Source organism: Podarcis erhardii (genome assembly GCF_964252035.2).
Source record: "Podarcis erhardii genome assembly, chromosome: 2".
NCBI classification, from domain to species: domain Eukaryota; kingdom Metazoa; phylum Chordata; class Lepidosauria; order Squamata; family Lacertidae; genus Podarcis; species Podarcis erhardii.
This window is the reverse complement of record NC_138498.1, coordinates 110,828,708-110,843,581: the sequence shown is the minus strand read 5'-3', so window position 1 is coordinate 110,843,581 and position 14,874 is coordinate 110,828,708. Positions and strand designations below refer to the sequence as shown.

Below are 14,874 nucleotides of genomic sequence, written 5' to 3'. Positions count from 1 at the left end.
GGGAGGAATATTTCGGCGGGCGGGGAGGTTCTGCTCCCTAGATCCTGTATGACGTCAAAGTCCCTCCCCCCAGAGTTCTTCGTGATGTCACGACGTGAAGGAGGAATCCCTCAACGAGAGCCCCTTCCCAGCGTGTGATGTCACTCGGCAAAGGGAGAAGACCCCCTTCTCCCTCCCGCTCCTGATAGGGAGGAATTTCCCCCCCTCATTACGCGCTTGTGACGTAGCGGGAGGGCGTGGGGATTCCGGAGGGAGTCCCTCCTCTCCGCAGGGCGGTTCCTCCGGACGGCGGGAGAAGCGCAATTTGCCCGCCATGGCTGCTCTTCAGCTCCTGATGATGGTCCCGGCGCTGGGCAGCTTCCTGTTCGCCTTCGGGACCGGCGTGGAGCTGATCCGCTTCGTCTCCTTCCGCGCTCTCTTCCTGCAGCCGGGGACGGGGGCTGCCCAGCACAGAACCGGTGCGGGGGCGGAGGGGCGGGAGAGAAATGGAGGGGTCATGCGGGGGAGGAAATGAGAGCTTGGGGTTGCAAAGGGGTGCGAGGTGCGCGGTCTTTGGGCGGAGGAGCAGGGATCCGGCGGCCCTCCAGGTGTGGGGCTCTGTATCGGGTCCAGGGCAGCATGGGCAGTGCTGAGGGATGACGGGAGTTGTAGTTCAGCAGCATGCCAAGAGGTATGAAAAATTGCCCGTTCATCCCTTCCTTTTATTTTTGGTTTGGATCCTGAAGACGCCCAGGCAAGTGGCAGGAGGCTGAAACCCTAAAGCAGCCACTTTGAAACTGAGAAAGTCAAATGATAAGAATTCCTAGATCTTAGATAAGATGCTTTTAACACTGTGTTTTTATGTTGCAATGGTTCCTAGTTGGAAGTTTGCGTCTTGCCCTGGGCGTTTTCCAACAAGCAGAAATAAATGTGGCGCCTTGTTGTGAAAGGCAGGCAGGGCGAAGGATGTGGTCTTGCCCCCCCCCCCCCCCCCCCGCTGATGCTACTAGTATGTGAACAATATGGTTTGGTAATAATATCCCATGATGTCGTTAAAGATGATTGGATAAAAATGACTGTATGTTCTACTTCCTGCTCTGTATGTTAAGGCCATTCAATCCAGAAGCTTCCCAATACTTTAAGAGAGCCTTCCCCAACCTGCTATCATTCATAAGTTTTGAAGTACGACTCTCACCATCCCTGGGATTGAACCTGCAACCTTAGCACCATCGGCACCACACTCTAACCAACTGAGCTATCCAGAGAACAGCAGCTTGTGGAAGGATTGTTTTAAGATGATGAGAGAGAGAGAAGGAGAGAGAGAACAATTTGTCTCTGGGATCCGTTTCTGGGCTACTATCTGAGATACTCTGCCAGCCCCCTGCTGGATGCACTAGGCCTCACCTTGACTGAACCTCTTTTCTTTGCAGATGCTGCTCCTCATCTTCAATGGGAAGCTGCCCTGAGGGATCCCAAGATTCTGCAGCCACTAATGGTGGACATGGGCTTAATTGTCCTCTTCATCCTGCAGCACAGCCTCATGGCCACTCAGCAAGTCAAACACTGGACCAGAAGTTGCTTTGGAGTTCTACAGAGATCTTTCTATGTCTTCTGCACAGCACTGACTCTCCAGGTAGGGGTATCAATTTGGGGGAGCAAAATGGGGGGAGAGGACTGAAGGGGAGGAAGAAGTCCCACAGGCAAGATAACAGAGCAACAGAGTCAGAAAAGCTAAACTCAAAATGCAGAATAAATCTTCCTGGCATGATGCTGTTCGAATTTCATACTCTGCACTTTCATGGAAGTGATATTTCCAAAGCAAATCCCCCCAATTTCAGCATTGAGTCTTTGCTCCTTGGTACAGTTTATTCTGAGCACAGAGCTCCCAAACTCACACCGTTAACTCAGCATAGCCTTCATTATATTGTGAAGCAAAATGCATCATTGCAATGATGAGGACTAGAATCTTGCACAATTTAAAAACAACAACCCAATGTGGATATGATTTGTATGATTTAGCTAATGCCTGCAGGTCCAGCGGATTTTCTACAATGTGATTGCAGTTTTGGAGTCCCAAAATGCAGCCATATGAGACGTGTGCCTGCAGGAGAATCTACCTTTATCTAATGGGCCTTTTCCTTCCCACCTAGCTGCTGATGAGGCACTGGCAGCCTGTGCAGGATGCTCCTGTGCTCTGGAATACGAGCAGAGAGCCCTGGGTCACTTGGGTCCCTCTCATCTGCTTCATCCTCCACTTCATTGCTTGGCTGGTCATCTTTAGCATCCTCCTCATCTTTGACTACGCAGAGCTGATGGGGGTCAAACAGGTACCGCACAGCTTCCCTTTCCCCATCTAGAGAGGCCACCGTCCTGTATTTGGCGGCTGAGCTCAGCGAGGCCCAGTGACCCAACCCATGAGGGTGATATTTCCTCCTGCTGTAAAATATTTCTAAAAAGAGAGGTCCCAGGGTTGAAGCAAATTTGGAAGACATGATCTCTCTCTTGGAAGCTCTTAATGTGATAGCAGTTAGGGGGGTGCATGTGATTTGGATGAATTCTGAGAGATTTTTAATAATAACAATATTTATTTGATTTTAAAACTATAAGATCATAACAATACAACCATCCAAATTTGGATATTCCTCAGAATCTCTGGACTTCCCACCTTCCCCTCTGTGGGTCCTATTACAGTGGTGCCTCGCAAGACGAAATTAATCCGTTCCGTGATTTTCTTCGTCTAGCGGTTTTTTCGTCTTGCGATGCACGGTTTTCCATAGGAATGCATTGAAAATCAATTAATGCGTTCCTATGGAAACCGCCTTCCCCCGACCTCTTCTGGCGGGCGGCATTTTAAAATCGCCCGGGACAGCGGAGGACTGTCCGCTGTCCGGGGCGATTTAAAAGCCCCTGGGAAGGCAAGCAGGGGGGACAAAGACTTGCCCCCCGCCTGCCTTCAGAAGAGGTCCAGGACAGGCTTCGCGGACCTCTCCGCAAGCAGCGGGAGCGCTCCTTGCGGAGAGTTGCCAGCGCGCCCAGGCTTCGCGGCCCCGCCGCCCGGCTTCGGGACATCGTTCCGATGCCGGGCCGCAGGGGGAGGCTTTCCCGCCCCGCCGCTCGGCTTTGGGGGGAGGCGTTCCTGCCCCGCCGCCCGGCGGCGGGACGATGCCCCGAAGCCGGGCGGCGGGGGGAGGCTTTCCCGCCCCGAAGCCGGGCGGCGGGGGGAGGCTTTCCCGCCCCGAAGCCGGGCGGCGGGGGGAGGCGTTCCCGCCTCGCCGCCCGGCATCGGGGCATCGTTCCGATGCCGGGCGGCAGGGGGAGACTTTCCCGCCCCGCCGCTCGGCTTCGGGACATCGTTCCGATGCCGGGCGGCGGGGGGAGGCTTTCCCGCCCCGCCGCTCGGCTTCGGGACATCGTTCCGATGCCGGGCGGCGGGGGGAGGCTTTCCCGCCCCGCCGCCCGGCATCGGGGCATCGTTCCGATGCCGGGCGGCGGTGGGAGGATTTCCCGCCCCGCCGCCCGGCATCGGGGCATCCTTCCGAAGCCCGGCGGCGGGAGGAGGTGTCCCCGCCCCGCCGCCAGGCTTCGGAGGAGGGCCGAGGACAGCGGGGAAGACACGCTGCGCTTCCCCACTGTCCCGGAGATTTCTCTATGGGCTGTCGTCTTGCGAAGCAAGCCCATAGGGAAATTCGTCTTGCGAAGCGCCTCCAAAACGGAAAACCCTTTCGTCTAGCGGGTTTTTCGTCTTGCGAGGCGTTCGTCTTGCGGGGCACCACTGTATTAAACCTTTTCTACTTCATCTTTTTCAATAGTCCATATTTTATTTGGTCAAAATTACTTGTTACGAGTGTTATTGCAATCCTGCTAATGTTTTCATCTGTTTACAGTGGTCTCCAAGATGAATTATAAATTTCCCCCATCCTTTCCTAAAGTTATGGTCTTCTTGGGTCCTGAGCATAACGGTCAGTTTTGCCATTTCGGAATAGTCCAGCACTTTAATTTGCCATTCCTCTCTGGTAGGGACATTATCTTGTTTCCATCTCTGGAATTCTGAGGGATTTTTGGTCAAGGCAAGAACTGCCGAAGCACTTAGTGTTGCCTCAGCAGTCCAGACAACAAAACAAAAACAAATCTCACATTCCCCCTTTGTGAATATGTAGAGGCCCAATGTGTAAAAAGGTAAAGGTAAAGGGACCCCTGACCATTAGGTCCAGTCGTGACCGACTCTGGGATTGCGGTGCTCATCTCGCTTTATTGGCCGAGAGAGCCGGCGTACATCTTCCGGGTCATGTGGCCAGCATGACTAAGCCACTTCCGGTGAACCAGAGCAGCACACGGAAACGCCGTTTACCTTCCCGCCGGAGCGGTACCGATTGATCTACTTGCACTTTGTGCTTTTGAACTGCTAGGTTGGCAGGAGCAGGGACCGAGCATCAGGAGCTCACCCCGTTGCGGGGATTCGAACCGCGACCTTCTGATCGGCAAGTCTTAGGGTCTAAAATGGTGTCTTGTTTCCCCAAAAGATTTGGGCATCTTCGGTGCAAATGGGTGTTTCTCTCGTTCCGTAGGTTTACTATTACTGCCTGGGCATGGGGGACCCTTTGGCCGTGAAGTCCACAAGTGCCATCCGCCTCTTCTCCCACCTTCGTCACCCTGTGTACCTGGAGTTTCTCCTCATCCTGTGGGCCGTTCCCTGCCTTTCTCTCGACCGCCTGCTCCTCGCATTGCTCTTCACAGCCTACATCACCTGCGCCCACAACCTTGACCAGCAGGACTACCTCTACCTGCGAGCTCAGCTGGACAAGAAGTTCCAGATCTTCTCCCGTGAGGAGGCAGCCTATGGAGATCTGCTGGCTCAGAATGGCCCCTCCATCCTTAAGAACTGAACCTGTGTGGCCCCAATTTTATATGCGGGTGCTGGTGTCCTAGTATATTGGGGCCTGAGAGCCTTGTACCTTGCACTCTCCCATGCTAAGCACTGAACGATGCAATGTGCCTTATATCTCCTTTTGCTTTTATGCACTCGGGACTTGAGTGGTTTATAAATGGGACCTAAGAGTTCTGGCTTCCAGCAGGCCTACTTTGCTACAACACTTAGAACACATATAAGGAGTTCTATATGGTGATCCCACATGGTCCAGTAGGTTGGAATCCTTGAGGAAAGAGGTGGAACTCCAAAGATGGCAGAATTCAACCCCAAGTTCCTTGGAGGGAAGTCTCTAGAGCAGGGGTGGGGGAAAGCCTATGGCCCTCCAGAAGTTGGTGGACTTCAGCTGCCATCAACATCTGGAGGGCTGTGGATGCCCCATACCTGCTGCATAGGCTTAAAGGGATATATTGGGCCCAAAAAGATTTCCCCCTAGTGCTAAGAAGAACAATGAGTCACTGATAACCGATTGGAGTTTAGGTGAGGTGATCAGGTTGTTGTTGTTGTTTGAGGGAGCCTTTTTTACGATTCACAACTGCAGACAGCAGGCAGGTAGCTCAACAGACAAAATGTTCCCCATTTCTGGGAAACCTTGACCCCGTGGAATCAGTGGGGCACTGCCCCAGTAACCTCAGTCTGCCCCCAGCCATTCCCCACCTGCTAGCTGGCTTTACTTACAACCAGTCAGGGGGTGGCTCTGTCTGTCATGGACTCTGCTGCAGTCCTTTCTGCCCAAGAGGACACCAGGCACACCTGACTGGGATTCTGCAGCTATTAAAAAGCACAGAAGATGCCTCAGTTGAAATTCTTTATAACAAAAGAGCATTAGAACTGGGTTTTTCAATTCATTTTTTGCTACAGAACTTCTGCCCAAGTGCTTTTTAAAGTATAGGATTTTTAACTTTGATTCACAAGCAAGAACTATTTTAAAGATGTAGCAGCCTAGATAATTTGTGGAGTGGCCTGTGAGGTTTTTTTTTGCTTTTTGCAAATATACCTCTTCAGCACAGTGTCTTCCAAATACGTTTCTGTTCCAAGAAAGCAGTCAGAATTCATTGCCCATCCTCTTGCTTCTGCCGCGTCAATTCAGTTCCAAAGCATTCTGAATTCCAAGCCCTACCTGGGCTGAAGAAGACAAGGCCTTGAGAAAGGTTCTGGTCAAGATGGCCGTCCAGCATTGGACCACCTGCCTCTCAAACCCAAATATATCTCCATGCGGTGGGTGACTTTTAACTCGTCCCCACCCATCAGAATAAATGACAAAAAATATGATTTATGTGATCTTTGAATCAAGTACATTTACAGGCAAAAGCAGGCTGGGGGGGGGCAGGGGTTCGTTCTAGGATTATGTCTCCAGGCTCTACCTAGGAATGGTTGATCTTTGCCTTCATTTGTAACTCAGTGCCTTGAACATCCACTAGCATTTCTTTTTAAATGCTGATAATGCTTTTATTGTAGCTTTTTTATTATTATTTCTGTACCCCCTTGCTAACAAAGTATTTTTATACACATGAAAAGCAAATCATGGGTTGATAAGATAATGGTTTGTAAAGTAAAAAAAAGGGTGTGTGTTTTTTAAAAAAGTTTGTTTGTCTCGGTTCTGAAATTTGGTTTTAATGTAAAGTGTTTCAATATATTTGGGTTTATTTATAAAGCAGAAGTGACCAGCTGCTCCCGGAAGCTAAAAATGAGCTCTGTATCAACAAAAGTTGTACCTATACAGTGGTACCTCAGGTTACATACGGTTCAGGTTACACACTCCGCTAACCCAGAAATAGTACCTCGGGTTAAGAACTTTGCTTCAGGATGAGAACAGAAATTGTGCTCCGGTGGTGCAGCGGGAGGCCCCATTAGCTAAAGTGGTGCTTCAGGTTAAGAACAGTTTCAGGTTAAGAATGGACCTCTGGAACGAATTAAGTACTTAACCTAAGGTACCACTGTAATTATTCATGATGACAAGTTCTAAGAAACTTGAGATTTTCCACCCCTGAGCTTTTGAAATACAACTCCCATCAACTTCGGCCGTACGGGCTGAAGCTTATAAGCGTTATTGCCCAACATGTGAGCAACCCCATGTTGGAGATCCCTGCTCTATACATTTATTTATTTATTGTTTAATTTCTATACCCTTTATATTTTTAAGAAAAACCTCAAAGGGGGTTAAAGCATATTAAATCAATAAAACATAAATAAAACAATGTGAAAAAAGAGAAATATAGAGTATACTGTCAAAGCAACATAGCAGAAAACTAAAACATTATCTTAAAGATTTCAAAATAAAAATTACAAAGGAAGTCAACTACAGAATACAAATTTAACATAGTAGGGCTGGGTGAGTTTGGGCTCCACCCCCTAGGCCAGGTGGGAAAGGCCTTGCAGGGAGTGGCCTTCACGCCTCACAGCCGGGCGATGTTCCTCCGGCCTCATGAGAATCCTCTCTAATGGGACCCAAGTGTGTTTAAGGTTGCAATTAACTTAATCTTCCCTAGATCTGCGTTTAGCAGAAGCATGTGCCACTCCCACTGCCCAGCTTCAAAGTCAGAGTAGCAACCACATGTATCCTATAGTCACGTTTGGCTCTTTCTGTTTGGCATCGCTAAGGCTCTCCTCCCCCCGCCCCCCTCACGAAACAACGGCCTCCTTTTAAGCACCCCAACAGTTATTTACCGCCCCCCCATTCCTCTCACGGCACATGTGTGATACACACACTTCGCCCTAATGGCTCCTGAAGCATCTTAGGCTACGAGACGAAGGGATGCTCTCCTGCTAAATGCACACTCACTGATTACAGGGGCGTCCTTGGGAGAAACAAGAACTAGCCTTACGCAGAAAAAGAAGCATCCTCTCTACTTCGCTTCCCTTCTCCCCTCGCCCCCACCCAAGGGCCAGGCCCATGCTTGCTCCCCTAAACCAAAACCTAACTAGGGACCCAGCTGAGGAGAGCTGCACTGAGGCGCATTCGTGGGAGCCTCCCCCTGAATCTTCCCAGGAGCAGGAGGACTGTATAGCTTTGGAACAGTGGTTTGCAGAGGAACATAGTTCATAATTATTATTATTATTATTATTATTATTATTATTATTATTATTTATACCCTGCCCTCACCAGCCAAGGCCGGGCTCCACGTGGCTGACAAGCAATAATAAAAACAAGTTGAATAAATACAACTTAAAAACAAGATTAAAATACAACATTAAAATATTGAAACATGAAGATATTAAAACGCAGCCTCATCACAGGAGAAAAGAAAGAGGGGGAGGGAATCAAATTGGCTACAAGCCAAAGGCCAGGCAGAACAACTCTGTCTTATAGGCCCTGCAGAAAGAAATCAGATCCTGCAGGGCCCTGGTCTTATGAGACAGAGCTTTCCACCAGGCCAGAGCCAGTGTTGAAAAGGCCCTGGCTCTGGTTGAAGCTAATCTAACTTCCTTAAGGCCCAGGACCACTAGGGTGTTGCTATTTATGGACCTTAAGGTCCTCCATGGGGCATACCGGGAGAGGCGGTCCCGTAGGTAGAAGGTGGGTACAAGGGTCCTAGGCTGTGAAGGGCTTTAAAGGTCAAAAGCAGCACCTTAAATCTGACCCTGTACTCCACCGGGAGCCAGTGTAGCTGGAAAAGCACTGAGTGAATATGCTCCCATGGCAGAGACCCCGTGAGGAGCCTCACTGTAGCATTCTGCACCCGCTGGAGTTTCTGGGACAGCTTCAAGGGCAGCCCCACATAGAGCGAATTACAGTAGTCAAGCCTGGAGGTGACCGTTGCATGGATCACTGTGGCCAGGTTGGGGCGGGAAAGGCCAACTGCTTGATGTGGCAAAGGTGGAAAAATGTCGCCTTGGCTGTTGCTGTAACCTGCGCCTCCATGGAAACTCTTAACGGAAGGCAATGGCACTAACTGGGCCCCCTCAAGAGAAGGGAGTTGGTCCCTCATTCCCATGCCATCCCGACCCAGCCATAGGACCTCTGTCTTCAAAGGATTTAGTGTCAATTGGCTCCCATGAAACCATCCAGCCACAGCTTCCAAGCATCTGGTCAGTGTGTCCGGGGCAAAGTCGGTGTGGCCATCCATCAGCAGATAGAGCTGAGTGTCATCAGCATATTGGTGACAGCCCAGCCCAAAGCTCCGGATAATCTGGGCAAGGGGGTGCATAAAGATGTTAAGAAGCATTGGGGCGAGGATTGCGCCCTGCGGCACTCCACACACCAAGGAGTGGCGGGACGACATCTCCCTCCCTAGCGCCACCCTATGTCCCCGACCAGAGATTAAAGAGCACAGTCATTTACGGGCTATGCCCTATATCCCCATGTCAGCAAGGCGGTGGTCCAGAAGATCATGATCGACCATGTCAAAGGCTGCTGACAAATCTAAAAGAATCAGCAGTCCTGACCCACCTCAATCCAGTTGTCTACGGAGATCATCTGTTAGGGCAACCAGAGCAGTCTCGGTCCCGAAACCAGGACGGAACCCAGACTGAAATGGATCTAAAGCCGATGTTTCCTCCAGAAACCTACCAAGCTGTTTAGCAACAGCTCTCTCAATTACCTTACCCAGATATGGAAGATTTTAAACTGGGCGGTAATTGGATAGGTCTAAAGGATCTAGTGACGTTTTCTTTAAGTGCGGACACACCACTGCTTCCTTCAGTTCCCCTGGGAATGTCCCCGTGCCAAGGGACAAATTGATAATTTCAAACGGGGGGTCCACGCGACATCTGGACATGCCCTAATCAGCCAAGACGGGCACAGATCAAGGAGGCAGGTGGTGGGCCTACCAGCTTGGAGGAATCTATCCACATCAGCAGGGAGTATCCGATCAAAATGGTCCAATACTGGACCCGAAGACAGTCGAGGGGCCTCCAGTTCAGTCAATGTATCTAAATTGGCAGGGAGGTCATGGCGGAGCAACAGGACTTTCTCCACAAAAAAGCTCGCGAATGCCTCACAGCTATGGGTCGAATTTGTGCTTAAATTTGGTTGTCCTCCTAAGGACGTTATCAACCTCATTATTCTAAAAAGTTGTGCCAGGCAAGAGCTAGCAGATGCAATGGAAACTGCGAAGTAAGATTTCTTAGCAGCTTTCACAGCCATCTCATAGGCTTTCATAAGTGTCCTATAAGATGTTCTTGAAACTCCCTCACGAGTCCGTCGCCATACTTGCTCTAGCCGTCTGAGATCCCGCTTCATTTTCTGGAGCTCTTCAGTAAACCAAGGGGTCCGGTTTCGATGGGGTCGCAGAGGGTGCTTAGACGACCTCATCAATGGCTGCCAATAGCCGGTTATTCCAGTCCTCGACAAGGTCATCTAATGAGTCGCCAGGAGGAGCAGGGTCCCGCAAGGCCTGATGGAATCTATCAGGATCCATCAGCCTTCATGGGCAAGCCCAAATAGGCTCACCACCCGAGCAGGGGAGGAGCGGGAAGTCAATCAGAAGGCAAAAGCTGGGAAATACTGGATGGGGAACAGCTTGGAGAAGAAACTCGGGGGGGAGAGAGATAACAGATTCACTGTCTCTGGAAAGCATCCATCCGCTTTCCCCAAGGTCAAGGAGAGTTGCAAAAGTGGTAGGACAGAAAGCACAGCGGGTACAGGCTCAGGTTAGGAGACACAGAAGTGACGGTGGTGACTAGGGATGTGAGGGGGTGGACCTCTTCATTGGGAGCACCGCCATTCCTAGAAGACGGGTTCTTTGTTCTCTCGCTGGGATCATTAAAGTTTCTAACAGGTAAGAAGACTCCTTTCCGTTTGTTCTGCTTATCTACGGCCAAGGGGGAAGGAAGCCAATTTCCTGAAGCCTGACAGATGCTGGTCCACAAGACAAGGGCAGCCCATCACTTTGGCATTGAAGGGCGGAGGTCAAAACTCAACAGATTCATCACACACCTTGAACATTCCAGATTCACACTCTCCCCGTTTATCTAGCAACAACTTGCAACTTCTTTTCTACATTTAGTATATGTGACCTTCATTACTTTAATACATATATATGTGTATACAAATTTAAATACCAACACCAAAACATCAAACGGATTCCATGCATTTAAAATTGATTTCCGCCTTTATGAGTTTCTTGATGTGAAGTAAACACTCTCCCCCTTTTTATCTAGCAACAACTAGCAAGTTATTTTGTACATTTACTATATGTGACTTGTCAGCATCGCCCTTGAGCCACCAACTGGACTCATCCACTTGAGCCCCGACTGGGCTAGGCGAGCTGGGTAGCACTTCAAGAGACCACCTTCTATACAGGAATAGGTCAAAGTGCTGTGGCCTCACAGCTTAGAGTTGTGCGCACCGGATTCACTCCAACAAGAAGACAGTCGTCGCACAGCAGAGTATAGCAGAGCATAAAGTACTCGGAGAGCAGCTCTGTAGAATATCTTCTTTATTCTATCTACAACTATAATACATAACTATATACAGAGCTAAATGAGGTCTTAATGAAAAATGCTGAACTGCACTGAGTGTCTGCAGCTGCTCTTAGCAGCAACCTTATCTCGCTCTCTCTAAAACTCAGTCTCTCTCTCTTTGATGTGAGGTTGGAGCGAAATAAGTAGAGAGCAGAAACCGCCCCTCCTCTCTAGAAAATCAGCAGAGAACATCAGCAGATTCTTGGATATGGGAGGGGTGAAATCTCCTCATTACTTTAACACATGTGTGTGTATACAAATTTCAATACAAACACCAGAACATCACACAGGTTCCATGCATTTAAAATGGATTTCTGCCTTTATGAGTTTCTTTATATGAAGCAAAGAGTGAAAACGGAGTGGAACACTGCATACATTTATATGGCTTTTCATCTGTGTGAATTTGCTTATGAATATTAAGGTCTCCACTGCATCTGCAGCTCTTTCCACATTCCCTACAACAGGAGACATTGATGGCTTCTAAGGGCTCCACGATGACTGAAGCGCTTTCCACATTCAATACATTTAAACGGTTTCTCCCCCGTGTGAGTTTGTTTATGTCTTCTAAGGTCTCCCCTTTGACTGAAGCTCTTTCCACATTCAATACATGTAAATGGTTTCTCCCCCGTGTGAGTACGTTGATGTATTCTAAGGTGACCACTTTGACGGAAGCTCTTTCCACATTCAATACATTTAAATGGTTTCTGCCCCGTGTGAGTTTGTTGATGTATTCTAAGTGTTCCACTACGAATGAAGCTCTTTCCACATTCAATACATTTAAATGGTTTCTCACCTGTGTGAGTTCGTTGATGTATTCTAAGTCTTCCGCTTTCACTGAAGCTCTTTCCACATTCCATGCATTTAAATGGTTTCTCCCCCGTGTGAGTTTGTTGATGTGTTCTAAGGTTTCCCCTTTGACTGAAGCTCTTTCCACATTCAATACATTTAAATGGTTTCTGCCCTGTGTGAGTTCGTTGATGTGTTCTAAGGTGACCACTACGCCTGAAGCCCCTTCCACATTCTATACAGTTAAATGGTTTCTCCCCTGTGTGAGTTCGTTGATGTATTCTAAGTGTTCCAGTACGACTGAAGCTCTTTCCACATTCAATGCATGTAAATTGTTTCTCCCCTGTGTGAGTTAGTTGATGTATTCTAAGGTTACCACTTTGACTGAAGCTCTTTCCACATTCAATACATTTGAATGGTTTCTCCCCTGTGTGAGTACGTTGATGCATTCTAAGGTTTCCACGATGACTGAAGCGCTTTCCACATTCAATACATTTAAACGGTTTCTCCCCCGTGTGAGTTTGTTGATGTATTCTAAGGTAACCATTTTGACTGAAGCTCTTTCCACATTCAATACATTTAAATGGTTTCTCCCCCGTGTGAGTACGTTTATGTATTCTAAGGTGACCACTTTGACTGAAGCTCTTTCCACATTCAATACATTTAAATGGTTTCTGCCCCGTGTGAGTTTGTTGATGTATTCTAAGTGTTCCACTACGACTGAAGCTCTTTCCACATTCAATGCATTTAAATGGTTTCTGCCCTGTGTGAGTTTGTTGATGTATTCTAAGGTGACCACTACGCCTGAAGCCCCTTCCACATTCTATACAGTTAAATGGTTTCTCCCCTGTGTGAGTTTGTTGATGTATTCTAAGGTTTCCACTTTTACTGAAGTTTTTTCCACATTCAATACATTTGAATGGTTTCTCCCCCGTGTGAGTACGTTGATGTTTTCTAAGGTAACCACTACAATTGAAGCTCTTTCCACATTCAATACATTTAAATGGTTTCTGCCCCCTGTGAGTTTGTTGATGTATTCTAAGTGTTCCACTACGACTGAAGCTCTTTCCACATTCAATGCATGTAAATTGTTTCTCCCCTGTGTGAGTTAGTTGATGTATTCTAAGGTTACCACTTTGACTGAAGCTCTTTCCACATTCAATACATTTGAATGGTTTCTCCCCTGTGTGAGTACGTTGATGGCTTCTAAGGGCTCCACGATGACTGAAGCGCTTTCCACATTCCCTGCATTTAAACTGTTTCTTTGTTCTTCCCAATGAATTCACAGATGGCTCTGTAGAATTCTGACCATCGTCTTCCTCACCTGTTTGGGAGTGGGGGGGGAGAGAATCCTGTTAAGACTTTTAAAAAAGACAAAAAAGGAACTGAACACATGTGAAGTCCCATGTGCACATTCTCTTATTTTCACTCCATTGTCCACTGTCTCCATGTTCCAAATTTTCAGGAATAAAGATGAGATAATGGCAAGAGCAACCCATGATCATGTCGGAAATCAAGCCTTTATCAGGAGAAACTGCCAACACTCCCAGGCACCCGGCTTGGTCTCCTGTTGACCTCCCTGTCTGCATTCCTCAGCAAGATCCAGGCAAGAGGTCGCGATAGGCGATCCTTCTCAGCGTGAGAAGAACACCCCCCCTTTTTGTTGCCCCCCCCGGCAGGGGAAAGAGATAGACAGAAACGTATTTACATGCCTTTATTTCTGTCTTTGCAGCGTTACAAAAAACATGACTGCTCTCTTCAAACTCCAGCAGTCGAGAGACAAACACTTCCTGTACAGCTCATATTACACTCTGAGCTAATTCCGGTGCCCTCTGTTTCCCACGGACAGTCCCAACATCATGTGATGTTTTCAAGCTAGCAGCTCGCAGCTGCATTGCTTCTATATCGTAACAGATCATTCCATTCACACTTAAGAAAGCGCCATCATTTTATAATAGATATCTACAGTGGAACTGGCTTATAAGACTGGCTTATAAGACACATCTGTCTTTTTCTTTTTCAAGTGAGGAAATGATCTCAGGCTCCAACAGCAGTCTCTCCTATGAGTAAGAAGTAAAACTGAAATGTTCTTATGCCACATGTAAGTGTAAAAATATTGCAATATATTAGACCCTAAACAGAGCCTACTGGATTGGGGAAAGGCCCACCTAGTCCAGCATCCTGTCCTCACAGTGGCCAAGCAGAAGCCTGTAGGAAACCAGCAAGCAAGATTTCAGCCCAAGAGCCCTCTGCCCTCCTGTGCTTTCCAGAAACTAGTATTAAGAAGCATTATTGCCTAGGACTGTGAGGGCAGAGCACAGACATCAGTCTAATCATTTTTTTCAAGCTACCCTAGTTGCTGGCAGTCACTGTCTCCTGTGCTTCTGTTTATTCATCTTTTGCAGGCCTAAAAGGCTCATAAAGGTATTATGACCTAAGCTTTTGTGGGCTGCAGTCTGACAAAGGGGACTCTTGATTAGGAAAGCTGGTGCCACTATAAACCTGTGAGTCTCTTTGTTGGTTTTGTGCACTTATTTTGAAATTTGTACCAAGGTTGTACCACTGTAGCTCCATGTAAGCTTATGGAGGGACAGGATTACAGGGGCGCTATAAATTATTATCCCACTCACTCACTCTCACACACAATCCGTCTGTAAGAATGGCAAGTTTACACTATTTGGTTATAATAATGGCCACCCTCAGTCTTCATATGCCCAATCATATGTGCAGAGCCTCCAGCCACATGAACTGTGTATCATGATAACAGGTCCTTTGTCTCG

General features: G+C 48.1%; 2 protein-coding genes across 8 annotated transcripts in view; one reads left to right on the top strand and one right to left on the bottom strand.

The window, feature by feature from the left end:
* Positions 1-181: 181 nt before the first annotated feature.
* The window catches only part of NRM (nurim), a 77,455-nt gene continuing 62,762 nt past the window's right edge, over positions 182-14,874 (top strand). The window contains exons 1-4 of one of the 3 annotated variants that reach the window (XR_014154129.1): positions 182-458; positions 1,410-1,612; positions 2,130-2,306; positions 4,545-6,235. Coding sequence is in view for 1 of the 3 variants with exons in the window: in XM_081853892.1 (XP_081710018.1) it covers positions 314-458; positions 1,410-1,612; positions 2,130-2,306; positions 4,545-4,862 (843 nt within the window). In the remaining 2 variants the exon portion in view is untranslated. Of the gene's footprint in view, positions 459-1,409; positions 1,613-2,129; positions 2,307-4,544; positions 6,487-14,874 lie in introns of those variants that run through there. The other 2 variants (XR_014154130.1, XM_081853892.1) reach the window with 2 other exon arrangements.
* The window catches only part of LOC309336743 (uncharacterized protein), a 72,666-nt gene continuing 69,058 nt past the window's right edge, over positions 11,267-14,874 (bottom strand). For all 5 annotated transcript variants that reach the window (XM_081853002.1, XM_081852999.1, XM_081853001.1 and 2 more), the window contains one exon: positions 11,267-13,418. In XM_081853002.1, the coding sequence (XP_081709128.1) occupies positions 11,764-13,418 (1,655 nt within the window). In that variant the 3' untranslated portion in view covers positions 11,267-11,763. The remainder of the gene's footprint in view (positions 13,419-14,874) is intronic.